The following is a 21717-nucleotide window of genomic DNA, read 5'->3' as shown; positions in this document are numbered from 1 at the left end:
GAAGGGGATTGAAACATACAAATTTGAGGGATTTCTATCAGAATAGGGTTTCTATGCATTGGTTCTTCCTTCCTTATCCATTTCAGGGCTTTTTTGTAGTAAGGAAGTGGTGGTGATGTTTTTGGTGATTTAGGTGGATTATGACCGTGTGAGTTTAATGGTTTTTGTGGGGAAGGCGTTGTCAAATCTGCTGGAGGGGAGTATGAAACTAAATAATCATATTTTCCAGATGGTTGGCCAAGCGTACCAATAAAAGGATCATCATCATCATATCTCCTGTGAAAATTAGCTTCAGAACAACAGCTTGAGTTTTGGAGATCATCTTCTATTTCGTCATCCTCCAAATCCGTTAAACAGTCATCACAATCACAAGCATCGAAGAAACAATGACCATTCCATTGAAAGGCATATATAGGACGCACTTCAAAATCAGCAACTTGTTGAGCTCCAGTAATTTGTATTTGTACATTTAAAGCCGTAAGAGCCATCAGATCAGAGAGGGCGAGGTTGTAATTTGGGAAAAAGGCAAAAAAACACTGAGCCTGCATTCAAGGAAGTTTCAACTGTGCTAATCACTGCATGTTGATACTGTAGATACCGAGAATCTACAAGAGCAATTCTTGTAAAAACTGGTAGACCGACACGATCATGGTAACTGAGACCAAGTTGGATAGCTCCAAAGTGAATATGAGTATAACCCTGAGCTAACCAAACTCTCAGAAATTTGGGTGGACTCTCAAGAGTAATAAATTGTTCACCTTGAGAAGCATGAATTGCGTATTGATCAAAGCTGGATGACTGAACATATTCTTTGATAGGTTTGTAAGGCTTTTTTATAAAGGACTTGATATTATGGATAAAAGGGGTAGTGGTGTTACAAAACGCATCATAAGGATTGAGAAGAGGGGCTTTTATATCAGATATTTTTTGATTTTCTAGAAGATAAATAAACTCATAAAGATAATCATTTTTATTTCCAGTAGTAAAAGTAGTACTCAAAGGTGTAAAACAACAACTTTTTGTGAAAATGGTTGTTAGGTATTGACCCAATTTTCACAAAGTAAGAACTAATATATATATTTCTTTCTCTTCTCTGTTAAGTTCTACGTTTACAAACGTTACAAAACAAAGGTGAAACGTTTAGATTTATTTTGTAACGTTTGTAAAGGTTTGTTTTGTTTCAAAACGTTTCTAAACGTTTGGCTTAAATCACTAAAAAGTTGAAAATTTGGATTTATTTTTTAACGTTTGTAAAGGTTTGTTTTGTTTCAAAACGTTTCTAAATGTTTGGTTTAAATCACTAAAAAGTTGAAAATTTGGATTTGTTTTGTAACGTTTGTAAACGTTTGGCCTACATTGCTAAAAAGTGAAACGTTTGGATTTACTTCGTAACGTTTGTTAACGTTTGGCTTAACTTGCTAAAAAGGTTAAACATCTCGATTTGTTTTGTAACGTTTGTAAAAGTTTGGTTTAAATTGCTAAAAAGGTGAAACGTTTGGTTTTGTTTTGTAACGTTTGTAAACATTTGGCTTAAATTGCTGAAAAGGTGAAACGTTTGGATTTGTTTTGTAACGTTTGTAAACGTTTGGCTTAAATCGCTTAAAAGGTGAAACGTTTGGATTTGTTTTGTAACATTTGTAAATGTTTGGATTAAATAGCTAAAAATTTGAAACGTTTGGATTTGTTTCTTGGATTTGATTCGTAATGTTTGTTGAAGTTTGGCTTAAATTGCTAAAAAGGTGAAAATTTTGGATTTGTTTGTAACGTTTGTAAATGTTTGGCTTAAATTTCTAAAAAGGGGAAACGTTTGGATTTGTTTCGTAACGTTTGTAAACGTTTGGCTTCAATCGCTAAAAAGGTGAAACATTTGGTTTTGTTTTGTAACGTTTGTAAATGTTTGTCTTAAATCGCTAAAAAGGTGAAACGTTTCGATTTGTTTCGTAATGTTTGTAAACATTTGGATTTGTTTCCTAACATTTGTAAACAAAGCCAAACGTTTACAAACGTTACAAAACAAATCCAAACGTTTCACCGTTTTAGCAATTTAAGTCAAACGTTTACAAATAAAATCCAAACGTTTGACCTGTTTAGCGATTTAAGCCAAACGTTTACAAACCTTACAAAACAAATCCAAACGTTTCACATTTTTAGCGAATTAAACCAATTGTTTAAAAACATTATGAAACAAATCCAAACGTTTAAAACGTTAGGAAACTAATCCAAACGTTTCACCTTTTTAGCGATTTATGCCAAATGTTTACAAACGTTACGCAATAAATCCAAACGTTTCACCTTGTTAGCAATTGAAGCCAAACGTTATGAAAAAAGGTGAAACGTTTCACGTTTTTAGCAATTTAAGCCAAACGTTTACAAATGTTACAAAAAAAAAATTCAAACGTTTAAAACGTTACGAAAGAAAACCAAACGTTTACAAATTTTTAGCAATTTGAGGCAAACGTTTCACCTTTTTAGCAGTTTACGCCAAACGTTAACAAACGTTAAGAAACAAAACAAATCATTTTCAACGCTTGGATTTGTTTTGTAACGTTTGTAAACGTTTGGCTTAAATCGCTAAAAAACTGAAACATTTGAATTTGTTTCAAAATGTTTTAAACGTTTAGTTTTGTTTCGTAACGTTTCAAACGTCTGGATTTGTGTCATAACGTTTTAAACGTTTGGATTTGTTTTGTAACGTTTGTAAACGTTTGGCTTCAATCGCTAAGGAGGTGAAACGTTTGGATTTGTTTCGAAACATTTTAAACGTTTGGGTTTGTTTTGAAACGTTTGTAAACGTTTGGCTTAAATCGCTAAAAAGGAGAAACGTTTGGATTAAATCGCTAAAAAGGTGTAACGTTTGGCTTAAATCGCTAAAAAGGGGAAACATTTCACCTGGTTTGCTAAAAAGGTGAAACGTTTGGATCTGTTTCGTAACGATTGTAAACGTTGAAAAAGTAAAAAAAAAATCCAAACGTTTCACCTTTTTAGCGATTTAAGCCAAATATTTACAAACGTTACGAAATAAATCCAAGGGTTTAAAACGTTATGAAATAAATCCAAACGTTTCACCTTTTTAGCGATTTTACCTTTTTAGCGATTTAAGCCTAACGTTTACAAATGTTACAAAACAAAGCCAAATGTTTCACCTTTTTAGTGATTGAAGACAAACGTTTATAAACGTTACGAAACAAATCCAAACGTTTAAAACGTTACGTAACAAATCCAAACGTCTCACCTTTTTACTGATTTAATCCGAACGCTTACAAACGATATGAAACAAATCCAAACATTTCTCCTTCTTAGCAATTTGAGCCAAACGTTTACGAACGTTACAAAACAAATCCAAACGTTTCAACTTTATAGCGATTTAAGCCAAACGTTTTCAAATGTTACAAAACAAATCTAAACGTTTAAAATGTTACGAAACAAATCCAAACGTTTCACCTTTTTAGTAATTTAAGCCAAATGTTACGAAATAAATCCAAACGTTTCCCCCTTTCGCGATTGAAGCCAAACGTTTAGAAATGTTACAAAATAAAACCAAACGTTTAAAACATTACAAAAAAATCCAAATGTTTCATTTGTTTAGCGAGTTAAGCCAAACGTTTACAAACATTACAAAACAAATCCAAACGTTTCACGTTTTTAGCGATTTAATCCAAGTTTTTCATCTTTTTAGCGATTTAAGCCAAACGTTTAGAAACATTACGAAACAAATCCAAACGTTTCACCTTTTTTAGCAATTTGAGCGAAACGTTTACGAACGTTACAAAACAAATCCATATGTTTCACCTTTTTAGCGATTGAACCCAAATGTTTACAAACGTTACAAAACATAATAAAATGTTTCATATTTTTAGCGATCTAATCCAAACGTTTACAAACATTACAAAACAAATCCAAACGTTTCACCAATTTAACGATTTAAGCAAAACGTTTACAAACGTTACGAAACAAAACCAACGTTTTCCTTTTTTAGCGATTTAAGCGAAACGTTTACAAACGTTACGAAACAAATCCAAACGTTTCACCTTTTTAGCGATTGAAGCCAAACGTTTACGAACGTTACGAAACAACACCAAACGTTTCGAAACAAATCCAAACGTTTCACCTTTTTAGCGATTTAAGCCAAACGTATACAAACTTTACAAAACAAATCCAAACGTTTCACTTTTTTAGCAATTTGAGTCAATCGTTTACAAACATTACGAAACAAATCCAAATGTTTCACCTTTTTAGAGATTTAAGCCAAACGTTTACAAACGTTACGAAATAAATCCAAACATTTCACCTTTTTACCACTTTAACCCAAATGTTTACAAACGTTACAAAACAAATCCAAACGTTTACAAACGTTACTAAACAATACCAAACATTTAAAACGTTACGAAACAAATCCAAAAGTTTCACCTTTTTAGCGATTTGTTTTGTAACGTTTGGCTCAAATTGCTAACAAGGTGAAACGTTTGGATTTATTTTTTAATGTTTGTAAGCGTTTGGTTTAAATCGCTAAAAAGGTGAAACCTTTGGATTTATTTTGTAACGTTTTAAACGTTTGGCTTAAATTGCTAAAAAGGTGAAACCTTTGGTGTAAAAATATTACAAAACAAATCCAAACGTTCCACATTTTTAGCGATTTAAGCGAAATGTTGCCAAACGTTACAAAACAAATCCAAACGTTTCCCCTTTTTTAGCGATTTAAGCCAAACGTTTACAAACATTACAAAAAAATCCAAACGTTTCACCTTTTTAGCAATTTGAGCAAAACATTTACAAACATTACGAAATAAAACCAAACGTTTAAAACGTTACGAAACAAATCCAAACGTTTCACTTTTTAGAAATTTAAACCAAACGTTTATTTCGTAACGTTTATAAACGTTTGGCTTCAATCGCTAGAAAGGAGAAACGTTTGGATTCGTTTCGTAACGTTTGTAAACGTTTAGCTTAAATCGCTAAAAATGTGAAACGTTTCGATTTTTTTTTGTAACATTTGTAAACGTTTGGCCTAAATCGCTAAAAAGGGGAAACGTTTGGATTAAATTGCTAAAAAGGTGAAACGTTTGTTTACAAACGTTACGAAACAAAACCGAACGTATCACCTTTCTAGCGATTGAAGCCAAACGTTTATAAACGTTACAAAATAAATGTTTGGCTTAAATTGCTAAAAAGGTTTACAAACGTTACGAAACAAATACAAACGTTTCACCTTTCTAGCGATTGAAGCCAAATGTTTATAAAAGTTACGAAACAAAGGTGAAACGTTTCAAAACAAATCCAAACGTTTCACTTTTTTAGCATTTGTAAACGTTTAGCTTCAATCGCTAAAAAGGTGAAACGTTATTTTTGTTTGTAACGTTCATAAACGTTTAGCTTAAATTGCTAAAAATATAATACGAAACCAAACGTTTAAAACGTTACGAAACAAATCCAAACATTTCACCTTTTTAGCGATTTAAGCCAAACGTTATGATACAAATCCAAACGTTTACCTTTTTAGCGATTTAAGCCAAACGTTTACAGACGTTACGAAACAAATCCAAACGTGTCACCTTTTTATCATTTTTAAACGTTTAGCTTCAATCACTATAAGGTGAAAAATTATTTTCTTTTGTTTCGTAATGTTTGGTTTTGTTTCGTAAGCGTTTACAAACGCTAAAAGTGGTATCGGAGCCATCGTATCATCAAGTATTAAAGCTTTATGATTGAATGCATGTATTGATATTCATGGACTAAGGAATTATTATTGGGCATGTAATTTATAATTTTGAGGGCTTATGCATTAGGTTGTCATAAAAAAAACATGCAGAATAAGTAATAGATTGCTTATTCTTTTGTGGCTACAGAATGAGACCTAGGAAGTCCATGATCATACATGTGTGATTGCATGATTCATTTTAGCTTTAATATATATGAGATGCATGCTAAATTGTGTTGTGTGCTTAGTGAGACCGAATAACATAAAACCCTAAGAAATCTTCCTAAAAGTTAAAAGATTAAGTTTATATTGATTTATCGTTAAATTGATTTATCAATGGCTCTCCATTGGAGCAATAAACTAACAAGCTTTGAGTTATCATCTTGTCGGCTATGGATACATAGGGGTGAGATGATATCGTCAAGAGGCCGTTGTTGAGTTTATTGTTAAGCATGAGATGTTACAGGTGTATCGATATAGTACACGACAATAACAGGAATTAGGAATACCTGAGTTGTGTATTATTCAAATCATCTTAGTTGATTGAATGGGTTAAATTTTGTACATTTCCATACCCAACTCCGTATTATCAAACATAACACTACAAACATCCTTTGTAAATAGAAAATCAATTACCAAATTTGTCATACAAATTTGGACATGATATTTCTATACATATTGGGTAAGTACAAAAAACTTGTTTAAGTACAACTTATGTTTATTTAAGAAAATGGAAGTTGATCCTATAACTCTAGTCGCAACGCTTGCGTCATTTCTGAGATTTAAGATCACTTCATCTTTTTCTTTTCTTTCTCACTTTTACTCGATCCGTAAAAGATAAGCAAATGTGAGAATTACCGTCGGTATTCAATACCCAACCTTTTAAATGAGCAATTGACATTGGAACATGAGATAGACACATTCTTGATAGAATTGTCGTTCCTCTCGTCATTTCCCTTTAAGTATTCACAATACTTAATGCAATTTCCATTTCAATGTCTTTCGGTTTGACAAAAGAAACACTTTCTTTTATTGACCGAACCGCCTTTCAAATATTCTAAATATTTCCGGCAATGACTTATACTGTCCTACATCGTAACAAATGAAAACACTTTTATTTTGTTAACCGATGTGCATTTTATTTTCGCAATTGCCTCGGAGGCATCTAAATATCTTTATCAATCAAAAAATGATTTTTAAACCACTAGCCGATTATTATCTTGAATGTCACTTTAAAGGATTATATTTAATCTTATTATCCCCTAGACAGCAAAGATCTCTAATTAGTATTCATGTTATTTTTCATATTTAACCATAATGATTTGGTCTTTATCAAAATGGCCTCCCACTATCTTTTTCGAATCCTACACTTCCAAAATAGGAAACGCGAATCTTTGTTGGAAAAGATTTCAAGCAGGTGATTGAATTCTTATATTCGTTTATCTTTCCCTCAAGAAATTAATGCTATTCTTGGGATCAAAATGATATATATAAGTGAATAAGTACTTGTTCATCATATCTCATATGAGGTTCAATCATTTCCGGCTCCTAATGCTTTCACCCTCAAGTACTTAATGCTATTCTTAGGTTTCCACATCAGTTAAGTTTAACCCATTGAATCAATTAAGATGTATCGATTTGAATAATATACGACCCAGGTACGCCTAATTGCCTTTCTCGCCGTATATTATATCGACTACACCCGTAACATCTCATGCTTAACAATAAACTCAACAACATCTCTTGACGATATCATCTCACCCCTATGTATATATAGCCGACAAGATGATGACTCAAAGCGTGTTAGTTTATTGCTCCAATGGAGAGCCATTGATAAATCAATTTAATGATTAATCAATATAAACTTAATCTTTCAACCTTTTAGGAAGATTTCTTAGGGTTTTAAGTTATTCCAGTCTCACTAAGCACACAACACATTTTAGCATGCATCTTATACATATTAAAGCTAAAATTAATCATGCAATCACACATGTATGATCATGGATTTCCTAGGTCTCATTCTTTAGCCACAAAAGAATGAGCACATTATTACATATCTCGGAAATGATTCTTTAATCATTCATTATGTAATATCTGCTTTCGTTAGGTATCGAGGATTCATCATAGAACCTCCGAAAGCCTCAACCAATAGCTGATCCTAAAAAAAACTTATTTGTTTTTTACGTTTTTTTTTTCTCGAGTCGGAAACTTTTTCCCGGGTGTAAAACCCCTTTTTCAGCATTTCAGTTTTTTACGGAAAAAAAATTATTTTTTTTTCGAGCTGAAATTTTTTTTCCCGTGTGTAAAACCCCTTTTTTAGCATTTTTGGTTTTTATGAAAAAAAATTATTTTTTTTTCCGTTTTTTTTTTCGGGTTTCGTTTTTTCCGCACATTCCGTTCAAAGCCAGTGGTGTATGATTCTAGCAACCCTAACCCTGCATTTGTTGTGGGCATGATGTTCAAAAATGCACCTGAGTTTAGGGAAGCTCTTAGGAAGTATGTTGTGAATAGATGTGTGGAGGTTAAGATGGTGAAGAATGAACCAACCAGGGTTAGGGGACACTGCAAGAAGGAGGGGTTTGAATGGCACATTCTGGCTAGTAAGATTGGGGCCACTGGAGACTTTATGGTGAAGACTTATGTTCCTCAGCACAAATGCTTCAGAGCGTTCAAGATTAGAGAAACCACTCAAAATTTCTTAGTGGACTACTTCAGAGACAGGATTACCAGTTTTAGCTACCTAAAGTCCAAAGAGTTAAAAGCAAGGGAAATGAGGGAGTTGAAGATTGATGTGACTGACATCAAATGCAAGAGGGTTAAGAGAATTCTGCTTGAAGATTTAGAAGGCGATTATTTGGAGGAGTATGGTTTGTTATGGGATTACAGAGAAGAACTACTGGCAACCAACCCAGGAATAACAATTGACCTCTTGACTTATGGTAACACAAACCAGTTTGGAGCTATCTACATATGCTTTGATACTTTAAAGAAAAGGTGGAAGGCTGGGTGCAGGCCTTTGATTGGACTTGATGGCTGTTTTTTGAAGACAGTTTGCAAAGGGGAGTTGCTTACTACAATTGGAAGGGATGGCAACAATTAAAGATTCCCTATTGCTTGGGCAGTGGTGAAATCAGAAAGCAAAGCTACTTGGGTGTGGTTTTTGAAACATCTGGTTACTGATCTTGATCTTGGAGATGGAAGCATGTTGGCGCAGCGGGATTTGACTCGAATCCCATCAGAAATATCCGGTCACTGATTTGGTCACTGTCCATATGAGAAATAGGAGTTGTACTTTTAGGGCATGGGATTTGACTGGAATCGCTAAAAAGGTGAAACGTTTGGATTAATGCCAAACGTTTACAAACGTTACGAAACAAATGCAAACGTTTCACCTTTTTAGTGATTTAAGCGAAACGTTTACAAATGTTACGAAACAAATCCAAACGTTTAAAACGTTACGAAACAAATGTAAACGGTTGGCTTAAATCGCTAAAAAAGTGAAATATTTGGATTTGTTTCGTAACGTTTGTAAATGTTTGGCTTTAATCGCTAAAAAGGTGAAACATTTGGATTTGTTTTATAACGTTTGTAAACGTTTGGCTTAAATCGCTAAATGTTTGGCTTCAATCGCTAAAAAGGTGAAACGTTTGGATTTGTTTCGAAATGTTTGTAAATGTTTGGCTTTAATCGCTAAAAAGGTGAAACATTTGGATTTGTTTTATAACGTTTGTAAACGTTTGGCTTAAATCGCTAAATGTTTGGATTCAATTGCTAAAAAGGTGAAACGTTTGGATTTGTTTCGAAATGTTTTTAACGTTTGGATTTGTTTTATAACGTTTGAAACGTTTGGCTTCAATCGCTAAAAAGGCGAAACGTTTGGCTTTATTTTGCAACGTTTGTAAACGTTTGACTTCAATCGCTAAAAAGGTAAAACGTTGGATTTGTTTTGTAACATTCATAAACATTTGGCTTAAATCGCTAAAAAGGTGAAACATTTGGATTTGTTTCAAACGTTAATAAACCTTACGAAACAAATCCAAACGTTTCACCTTTTTAGCGATTTAAGCCAAGCATTTTCAAGCGTTACAAAAAAAATCCAAACGTTTCCCCTTTCTAGCCATTGAAGACAAACGTTTAGAGATTTAAGATAAACGTTTACAAACGTTACAAAACAATTTGTAAATGTTTGGTTTTATTTTGTAACGTTTGGCTTAAATCGCTAAAAAAGGTGAAACGTTTGGATTTGTTTTGTAACCTTTGTAAACGTTTGGCTTAAATCTCTAAAAAGGTGAAACGTTTGGATTTCTTTTGTAACGTTTGTAAACGTTTGACTTAAATCGCTAAACAGGTGAAATATTTGGATTTGTTTAGTAATGTTTTAAACGTTTGGTTTTCTTTGCTAAAAAGGTGAAACGTTTGGATTTGTTTCGTAAAGTTTTAAACGATTGGCTTAAATCGCTAAAAAGGTGAAACGTTTGGATTTGTTTTATAACCTTTGACTTCAATCTCTGAAAAGGGGAAACGTTTGGATTTGCTTCGTAACGTTTGGCTTAAATCGCTAAAAAGGTAAAATGTTTGGATTTGTTTTGTAACAGTTGTAAACATTTGGCTTAAATCGCTAAAAAGGTAAAACATTTCGAAATAAATCGAAACGTTTGGTTTTGTATTTTAACGTTTGTAAACGTTTGGCTTAAATCGCTAAAAAGGTGAAACGTTCGGATTTAATTCGTAATGTTTGTAAACGGTTGGCTTAAATCGCTAAACGTTTAAAACGTTACGAAACAAATCCAAACGTTTCACATGTTTTAGCGATTTAAGCCAAACTTTTACAAACGTTTCAAAACAAATAAATCCAAACGTTTAAAACGTTACAAAACAAATCCTAACGTTTCACCTTTTTAGCAATTTAATCCAAACGTTTCAAAACAAAGCCAAACGTTTGGATTTATTTGTTTTGTAAACAATTGGCTTAAATTTCTAAAAAGGTGAAACGTTTGGATTTGTTTCGTAACGTTTGTAAACGTTTGGCTTAAATCGCTAAAAAGGCGAAACGTTTGGTTTTGTATTTCAACGTTTGTAAACGTTTGGCTTAAATCGCTAAAAAGGTGAAACGTTCTGATTTATTTCGTAATGTTTATAAACAGTTGGCTTAAATGGTGAAACGTTTAAAACGTTACGAAACAAATCCAAACGTTTCCCCTTTTTAGCGATTAAAGCCAAACGTTCACAAATGCTAAGAAACAAAACCAAACGTTTAAAACGTTCAAAAACAAAACCAAACGTTTAAAACGTTACGAAATAAAACCAAACGTTTCCCCTTTTTAGCAATTTAAGCCAAACGTTTACAAATGTTACAAAACAAATCCAAGCGTTTAATACGTTACGAAACAAATCCGAACGTTTAAAACGTTATAAAACAAATCTAAACATTTCACCTCTTTAGCAAATTAAGCCAAATGTTTACAAACGTTACAAAACGAATCCAAACGTTTAAAACGTTATGAAACAAATCCAAATATTTTACCTTTTTAGAAATTTAAGCCAAAGGTTTACAAACGGTTACGAAACAAATCCAAATGTATCCCCTTTTTAGCGATTTAAGCCAAACGTTAACAAACGTGACGAAACAAATATAAACGTTTCACTCTTTTAGCGATTGAAGCCAAACGTTTACAAACGTAACAAAACAAAACCAAACGTTTATAAACGTTACGAAACAAAACCAAACGTTTGTTAACGTTTGGCTTATATTGCTAAAAAGGTGAAACAAAAAGTTACAAAACAAAACCAAATGTTTCACCTTTTTTAGCGATTGAAGACAAATGTTTACAAACGTTACGAAAAAAACCAAACGTTTGGCTCAAATTGCGATTTAAGCCAAACGTTTACAAACGTTACAAAACAAATCCAAATGTTTCGCCATTTTAGCAATTTCACGCAAACATTTATAAACGTTACAAAACAAATCCAAACGTTTCTCCTTTTTAGCAATTGAAGCCAAACGTTTACAAACGTTACAAAACAAATCCAAACGTTTGACCTTTTTAGCGATTTAAGCCAAACGTTTCACATTTTTAGCGATTTAAGCCAAAAGTTTACAAACGTTACAAAACAAAACCAAACGTTTAAAACGATACGAAACAAATCCAAACGTTTCACTTTTTTAGCTATTGAAGCCAAACGTTTACAAACGTTACAAAACAAATCCAAACGTTTCTTTTTTTTAGCGATTTAAGCCAAACGTTTACAAACGTTACAAAAAAAATCCAAACGTTTCGCCTATTTAGCGATTTAAGCCAAACATTCACAAACGTTACGAAACAAAACCAAACATTTACAAACTTTTACAGACGTTAAGAAACGAATCCAAACGTTTCACCTTTTTAGCAATTTGAGCCAAACGTTTACAAACATCACAATACAAATCCAAACGTTTCACCGTTTTAGCGAAAGCCAAACGTTTACAAACGTTACAAAACAAATCCAAACGTTTCACCTAATTAGCTATTGAAGTTAAACGTTCATAAACGTTTCAAATCAAACCCAAACGTTTAAAACGTTACGAAACAAAACCAAACGTTTCAACTTTTTAGTGATTTAAGCTGAACGTTACAAAACAAATACAAGCATTTAAAACGTTACGAAAAAAATCCAAATGTTTAAAACGTTACAAAACAAATTCAAACATTTCACCTTTAAAGCAATTTAAGCTAAACGTTAACAAACGTTACAAAACAAATCCAAAGGTTTCACCTTTTAGCAATTTAAGCCAATTGTTTACAAACGTTACAAAACAAATCCAAAAGTTTAAAACGTTATGAAACAAATCCAAATATTTCACCTTTTTAGAAATTTAAGCCAAACGTTTACAAACATTACAAAACAAATCCAAATGTTTCACCTTTTTAGCAATTTAAGCCAAACGTTAACAAATGTTACGAAACAAATCCAAACGTTTCACCTTTTTAGCGATTGAAGCTAAACGTTTACAAACGTTACAAAACAAATCCAAATGTTTCACCTTTTTAGCGATTTAAGCCAAATGTTTACAAACGTTACAAAACAAAACCAAACATTTACAAACGTTATGAAACAAAACTAAACGTTTGTTAACGTTTGACTTAAATATCCAAAAATGTGAAACTAAACGATACAAAACAAAATTAAACATTTCACCATTTTTTGAGATTGAAGCCAAATGTTTACAAACGTTACGAAACAAGACCAAAAGTTTGGCTCAAATTGCGATATAAGCCAAGCGTTTACATACTTTACGAAACAAATCCAAAAGTTTCACCTTTTTAGCAATTTAATCAAAACGTTTCACTTTTTTAGCGATTTAAGCCAAACAATTACAAACATTATGAAACAAATCCAAACGTTTAAAACGTTACGAAACAAATCCAAACGTTTCACCTTTTTAGCGATTGAAGCCAAACGTTTAGCGATTGAAGCGAAACGTTTACAAACGTTACAAAACAAAACCAAATGTTTAAAAACGTTACGAAACAAATCCAAACGTTTCACCCTTTTAGCAATTTGAGCCAAATGATTACAAACGTTTCACCTTTTTAGCGATTTAAGCCAAACGTTTACAAACGTTACAATAAAAAGCTATGCGATTTAAAAAGGTGAAACGTTTGGATTTGTTTTGTAACGTTTATAAATGTTTGGCTTAAATAGCTAAAACGGTGAAACGTTTGGATTTGTTTTGTAATGTTTGTTAACGTTTGGCTTAAATGTTTCACCTTTTTAGAGATTTAAGCCAAATGTTTACAAATCCAAACGTATGTAAACGTTTGATTTTGTTTTGTAACGTTTGTAAACGCTTGGATTAAATCAATAAAAATGTGAAACATTTGGATTTGTTTTGTTATGTTTGTAAATGTTTGGCTTAAATTGCTAAAAAGGTGAAACGTTTAGATCTGTTTTGAAACGTTAGTAAACATTTGTCTTAAATCGCTAAAAAGGTGAAACTTTTGGATTTGTTTTGTAACGTTTGTAAACGTTTGACTCAAATTGCTAAAAAGAAGAAACGTTTTGGATTTGTTTTGTAACGTTTGTAAAAAAGTGAAACGTTTAGATTTGTTTTGTATGCTTGTATAAACAAATCCCAATGGGAATGATATATATGTTTTATTTAAACTAAGTGTCTCATCAACTAAGTGTTTATTTATTACGTATTGTCCTTATCACATTGTGATAGAATCTATTCTTAAGGTGTTAAGAATATGAGTGACATATTCTATTATACAAGTGATGTAAATAACCGTTCACGATCGATAGTGTCCTACGAATAAGGGCATCGCATTATCCAAGAAAGATCGTCACCTCTGTTTATTCTCCTGATTAATAAAGAGTTACTAATTATAGTAAGCATTGAGTCTCATACTATTTGATGGGCATAAAAATAAACATATGGACACTCAAAGGGTTTGAAAGAGTCGAACAAGTGACGCTAGATGACTTATCCATGGTATTTCATCAAAGTCAATTTAATGTCATCTATTTCATAATTGTACATATGTCCTTTGACTTGCGGTGACACTATCTTGTATATAGGTGATTAGAGTTTGATACTCCTTATCCTTAGATCTTTCATGAGCTAGGGTCGCGGGATGTTTTTGTCTATTGTTAGTTGTATATGGAGATAGGGGTTTAACCAAGAGAGGATTTAACACACTGACTGAACGGAGAAAATATTCTATGCTATCTCAAATTGTTCTCGATGGATGATAAAGTTGTTTCTAGTGGAAGTCATATTTATCAAGAATAAGAACTGAGATGAGGTCATATGATCAAGACAAATAGTGTTTGACTTAGCCGTGACACTAGTCGAAACATTGGTTCATAAAGAATGCATCAAAACATTCATATCAATTTGGGGGTCGTGATATGTTGCTAGACGTCACTCACGATCTACGTGAATTAATAATTAATTGGATTTAATTATTTAATATAAGAAAGGCATTTTTTATGACTCTCGTTGCCATATAGATGTGAACCTAGTTAGTCACACACAATAGGGTGTGCAATAGATTGAGTTTACGAGAGATCGATTTCATAAAGATACTAGCATATCTCGGAATTTAATCTAAGATGAAAAAACAAGTATAAATTAGTGACTAATTTATAAGAGTTATAAATTAGTAGGCACATAATTGTATTTTATCCAAGTTAATATGATAATGTCACGATTATGTCATGTGATGATGTCACGATGATGTCATGTGATGATGTCATATGATAATGTAACGAAGATGTCATGTATGTCTCTGTGTGTGAAACCTAGCATCCGACGTGTCAAAGGGTGGCAACACCTATGCTTGATGTGTGACACCTAGCATGTGATGTGTCAGATGGTGGCAACACCTATGCTTGGTGTGTGACACCTAGCATGTGATGTGTCGAATGGTGGCAACACCTTTGCTTGGTGTGTGACACCTAACATGTGAGGTGTTGCATTATTAAGCAAAGTTCTATCCTATATATAGAGGTTGCCTTTGCTCATTCTATACACACCACACTAAAGAGAGCGTATTTGAAAGAGTTCATGTAGTCATCAATCACAAAAAAAGCTTGGATAAAGTTTTTCATACATCCGAGCAAAGACGTAATCGCGGCAGGAGTTTGAGCTTAGGGTTACTCGGCAAGAGGAACTCTTGCGGATTACTTCAAGGGGAGGATTCAATCAGACATATATTCGTGTGGACGAGTTTGAGGTCGTCGTACTATCGGGACTACAAGAATCGTTGGAGAATCGACATAGGTATTTTTCTTACGATTTCTAGATGCGTGCTTTAATTATTAGATTATACGACGATCCATTCGTTGTTTATATGATCAATTTTTGGATCCGGATTGTTGGAATTCCGATTTTGAATTGCAATATACGATCCGGACCCTCGTGTCCCGCTGGGCCAATAGTGGTATCAGAGCCACAATATCAGCAAGTATTAAAGCTTTACGATTGAATGCATGTATAAATAATCATGGACTTAAGAATTATTAATATGCATGTAATTTATAATTTCGAGGGCTTAGGTCTTGTTTGCAAAAATGAGCAAACGCTGTTGTGACATTAATTACATTTGATTAAATTCTGTCCAGGAGAATGGTACTTAAGTGGTCCGCTCGTGACCCTCCAATCTATCCTGGGAATTTTTCTAATGTGATTAATTAACACAATACGTGACTCGCTTGTGCATTATATTGTCATCAACAAAACATGTGGAATAAGTAATAGTTTGCTCATTCTTTTGTTGCTAAGGAATGAGACCTAGGAAGTCCATGATCATACATGTGTGATTGCATGATTCATTTTAGCTTTAGTATGTATGAGATGCATGCTAAAACGTGTTGTGTGCTTAGTGAGAACGGAATAATTAAAAACCCTACGAAATCTTTCTAAAAGTTAAAAGATTAAGTTTAGATTGATTAATCATTAAATTAATTTATCAATGGCTCTCCATTGGAGCAATAAATTAACACGCTTTGAGTTTTCATCTTGTCGGCTATGCATACATAGGGGTGAGATGATATCGTCAAGAGGCCGTTGTTGAGTTTATTGTTAAGCATGAGATGTTACGGGTGTATCGATATAGTACACGGCAATAACGGCAATTAGGCGTACTTGAGTCGTGTATTATTCAAATTGATAAATCTTAGTTGATTCAATGGCTTAAACGTAACTAATGCTGAAACCCAATAACGACAATGGGTATCTGAGGGTGAATACATTAGGAGCTGGAAATGATTGAACCTCATATGAGATATGATGAACAAGTGTTGTTCACTTGTAGTATATTGTGATCCCAATAACTGCAATTAGGCGTACCTAAGGGAAATAACAATGACTATAAGAATTCAATCACCCGCTTGAAATCTTTTCCAACAAAGATTTACGTTTCCTATTTTGGAAGTGTAGGATTCGAAAAAGATAGTGGGAAGCCATTTTGATAAAGACTAAATCATCATGGTTTATATATACAAGACAATAATACTAATTAGAGATTTTTGCTATCTATAGGTTGATAAGATAAGATGAAATTGAATCCATTAAGTAGCATTCTCGACAATAATCGCTTAGTGGGTCCTAACTTTGTTGATTGGTTAAGAAATCTCAAAATAGTTCTTGCAAGTGAACACATAGCATATGTTCTTGAGACAAATGTTCCAAGACCATTACCGATTGAGGCACCTCCCGAAGAACATGAGGCATTGCACAAGTGGAAGTTAGATGAAGAACAAGCCAAGTGTTATATGTTAGCATCTATGAATAATGAGTTGCAAAAGCAACATGAGAAATATCCGGGAGCCCGCAAAATATTGTTTCACTTACAAGAGTTGTATGGTGAATCAAGTCGATTTGCTAGATATGAGATATCTAAGCAATTATTTCGGGCGGAGCATTCCGAGGGAAAGGGTGTTGGATAACATGTGAAAATGATGATTCGATGTATCAAACGCCTAGAGGGTCTAGACTTCATCATGGACTTCAATCTCCAAACGGATATGATCCTTCAATCCCTACCGGAATCGTATGGTAATTTCATCACGAATTACTATATGAATCGGATAGAATGTACACTTGTTGAGTTGTCAAATATGTTGATAACTGCTAAAAAGAATAATGTTAAGGGAAAGAAAGTTTCTCTTGTGGTTTCTTCTTCTAGTAAGACTAAGAAGAAGAAAACTAAGAAGAATGTTTTCAAGGCCCAAAAGGCCATTGCGAAAAAGAAGGGCACTTCGGAGAACAAAGGAAAGTGTTTCTTTTGGGAAGGCGAGGGACATTGGAAAAGAAATCGCACCAAGTATTTGGAATCCAAGGGCAAGAACAAGAAGAATGAAAATCCCGGTGAGGGTATGTCAATTTCTTGTTATTTAAATTCCAATAACGATAGCTCGACAAAGCTTGGGTATTAGATACCAGAGCTAGTTCTCACATTTGTTCATCCTTACAGGATCTAGCAAATGAGAGGAGGTTGTATAAGGACGAAGTGATCTTAAAGCTTGGAAATAACGCAAGCATTGCGGCTAAAGCTATAGGATCATCTTCTATTTTGTTGAATAAACATGTTTTGTATTTGAACAATGTTTTGTACTTACCAAACGCTTATAGAAATATCATGTCCATTTCTTGTATGACAAGATTAGGATATGATTTCCTATTTACAAAGGATGTTTGTAAAATTATCCGTAATAATGAAATTATTGGTTATGGTTATTTACAAAATGGTCTTTATTGTTTAAATGAAGTTGTTCGCAATACAAATAATGTTTTAGAAATTAATACCGTCAGTGATCAAACCTCGAAACAACTTTGGCAACTTACGATTAGGACATATTGCGGAAGATAGGCTTAACAAGTTGGATAAGATGGGAATCTTGAGTAATCTTGATTCCACATCAATTTCAACTTGTGAGTCATGTCTTAAAGGTAAGATGACCTGATCACCCTTTGTGGGACAAAGTGGTGGAGCCAAAGATGTTTTGAAAATCTTATATAGTGATGCATGTGGTCCATTTAAAGAAATGGCACGAGGTGGTTATTTATACTTCATTACCTTCACCGATGATTTATAACGGTATAGGTATGTTGTTCTTATGAAGAACAAGAGTGAAGCTTTTGAAAAATATAAAGACTTCGAAAATGAAGTAGAAAACCAAATTGGAAAAAGTATTAAAATTTTTTCGATCTGATCGAGGAGGTGAATACTTGAGTAAAGGATTTGGTACATTCTTAAAAGAATGCGGTATTATTTACCAATTGACTCCTCCAGGAACACCACAGTTAAATGGTGTATTGGAACGGAGGAATCGTACATTGTTAGACATGGTACGATCAATGATGAGATATACTGATTTACCCATTTCATTATTGGGTCATGCACTTCTTTGTGCAAATTATATTCTAAATCGAGTACCAACTAAATCCCATCCAAGAATACCTTATGCGATATGGTATGGTAAGGAACCAAGTCTTAAGCATATTAAGATTTGGGGATGTTCGGCATATATCAAAAAATTGATAACCGACAAGCTGGAATCAAGATCAATCATGGGAAGATTCGTTGGTTATCCTAAAGATAGTTTAGGATATTATTTCTATATTCCATCCGAACAAACAATTGTTGTTAGTCGGGATGCAATCTTTTTTGAAAAACAATTTATTCAAGAAGGGGGCAAAGGAAGAAATATAGAATTAGATGAGGAGTCGTCTAAAGACCAACAAAATGATATAATTGAGATTGATCAAACCCATAGTGAACCAGAATTAGTAATATCTACAGAAACACCTCGAAGTTCAAGTAGATTATCTCATCAACCGGAGAGATATGGTTTTCTTCATGATATACAAGAGTTGTTTATTCATGGAAAAAATGATCGAATTGTTGATCCCTCTACTTATGAGGGAGCTATATGTGATATAGATTCTTCAAAATGGCTTGAAGCTATGAAATCCGAAATGGATTCCATGTACAGTAACCAAGTTTGGGAGCTAGTCGATCCACCCGATGGAATTATACCAATAGGGAACAAATGGATCTTCAAGCGTAAAATTGGTGCTGATGGAAAAGTGGAGACTTTTAAAGCTAGGCTTGTTGCGAAAGGGTTTCGCCAAAGGCAAGGATTCGATTATGAAGAGACTTTCTCGCCTGTAGCCATGCTTAAGTCCATCCAGATTCTTCTTGCCATAGCTGCACATTTAGATTATGAGGTTTGGCAAATGGATGTCAAGACCGCATTCCTTAATGGATATATTGAGGAGGAAATCTATATGGAACAACCTAAGGGTTTTGAATCCGAAGAAGGTTCCAAGGTGTGTAAGCTTAAACGATCCATATATGGTTTGAAGCAAGCTTCGAGAAGTTGAAATCGTCGTTTTGATGAAGCCATAAAGAATTACGAGTTTATAAAAAACGAAGATGAACCATGTGTTTACAAGAAGGTTACTAGGAGCGCAATCACGTTCCTAATCTTGTACGTAGATGATATTTTACAAATAGGAAATGATGTCGGTATGTAAACTTCTGTAAAGATTTGGTTATCCAAAACTTTCTCCATGAAAGACCTGGGAGAAGCAACTTACATTCTTGGTATTAGACTCTATGGAGAAAGATCTAAGAGAATAATAGGTCTCTCCCAAAGGCTCTACTTAGGAAAGATATTGAAGAGAGGACTGATTCCCGTAAGGCATGGAATTCACCTTTCAAAGGATATGTCTCCAAAGACATCCGAGGAAAGAGATGAAATGGCAAAGATAGCATATGCTTCGGCAATTGGTAGTCTTATGTACGCTATGTTGTGTACTAGGCAGGATATTTCCTATGCGTTTAGTTTGACTAGCCGATATCAATCCAATCCAGGTTCAGAACACTGGATGACTGATAAGAATATCTTTAAGTACTTGAGAAGAACTAAAGATATGATCTTAACATATGGAGGAGGTGATCTACAAATAGACGGCTTTACAGATTCTAACTTTCAATCAGATATAGATGATCGTAAGTCTATATCCGGATTTGTATTCACATGTAATGGAGGAACGGTGAGTTGGAAGAGTTCCAAACAATAAATCACTGGGGATTCAACCACAGAAGCCGAGTATATTGCGGCATCAAATGCTGCAAAGGAAGCTGTTTGGATTAAGAAGTTCGTTTCTGAACTTGGTGTTGTTCCTACCATTGAGTCGGCGGTTCCTCTTTTCTGCGACAACAATGGTGCTATAGCCCTAGCAAAGGAACCCCTGTCTCACCAGAAATCCAAACACATAGAAAGGCGATATCATATCATCCGAGAGATTGTTGTAAAGGGAGATGTGTCTCTCCAAAAGATAACATCAGCTGATAACACGGCTGACCCACTGACAAAGCCCATGACCCAGAGTCAATTAGATTTACATCTTGAGAAAATGGGGCTTAGATATAGTATCCAATGGCACTAGTGCAAGTGGGAGATTGTTAGTAGTATGTGCCCTAGGGCCATTTTGTCTTTATGTTTGTATAAACAAATCCCAATGGCAATGATATATATGTTTTATTTAAACTAAGTGTCTCATCAACTAAGCCTTTATTTATTACGTATGGTCGTTATCACATTGTGATAGAATCTATTCTTAAGGTGTTAAATAGATGGGCCCTACGAATAAGGGCATCACATTATCCCGGAAAGATCGTCACCTCTTTTTATTCTCCTTATTAGTAAAGAGTTACAAATTATAGAAAGCAGTGAGTCTCATACTACTTGATGGGGATCAGAATAAACATATGGACACTCAAAGGGTTTGAATGAGACGAACAAGTGACGCTAGATGACTTATACATGGTATTTCATCAAAGTCAATTTAATGTCATCTATTTCATAATTTTACATATGTCCTTTGACTTGCAGTGACACTATCTTGTGTTGGCTCTAGTTAGTTGTATATGGAGATAGGGGTTTAACCAAGAGAGGATTTATCACTCCGGATGAATGGAGAAAAGATTCTATGCTATCTCAAATTGTTCTTGATGGATGATAAAACCTGCGCAGGTGTATATGACTTACTTAGAAAGTTGTTTCTAGTGGAAGTCATATTCATCAAGAATAAGAACTGAGATGAGGTCATATGATTAAGACAAACAGTGTTCGACTTAACCGTGACACTAGTCGAGATCGGAATCTTAGATCAAGGGAATTTTGAGTGTACGGTAATTATGAACATTGGTTCATAAAAAATGCATCGAAACATTCATATCTATTTGGGGGTCGTGATATGTTGCTAGACGTCACTCGCGATCTACGAGAATTAATAATTAATGGGATTTAATTATTTAATATAAGAAAGGCGTTTCTTATGACTCCCGTTGCCATATGGATGTGAACCTAGTTAGTCACACACAGTAGATTGTGCAACCGATTGAGTTTACGGGAGATCGATTTCATAAAGATACTAGCATATCTCGGAAATTAATCTAAGATGAAAAAAAATGTATAAACTAGTGACTAATTTGTAAGAGTTATAAATTTGTAGGGACCTA

General features: G+C 33.8%; 1 protein-coding gene across 1 annotated transcript; it reads left to right on the top strand.

The window, feature by feature from the left end:
- The first annotated feature begins 8147 nt into the window (after positions 1-8147).
- Positions 8148-8951, top strand: LOC126687681 (uncharacterized). The gene is made up of 2 exons (XM_050382237.1): positions 8148-8730; positions 8818-8951. Exons 1-2 carry the CDS (start codon positions 8148-8150, stop codon positions 8949-8951), a joined length of 717 nt encoding a protein of 238 aa, XP_050238194.1.
- Positions 8952-21717: the final 12766 nt, after the last annotated feature.

This window comes from Mercurialis annua, linkage group LG6 (assembly GCF_937616625.2).
Source record: "Mercurialis annua linkage group LG6, ddMerAnnu1.2, whole genome shotgun sequence".
NCBI classification, from domain to species: Eukaryota; Viridiplantae; Streptophyta; class Magnoliopsida; order Malpighiales; family Euphorbiaceae; genus Mercurialis; species Mercurialis annua.
This window is presented reverse-complemented; position numbering and strand designations above follow the sequence as displayed.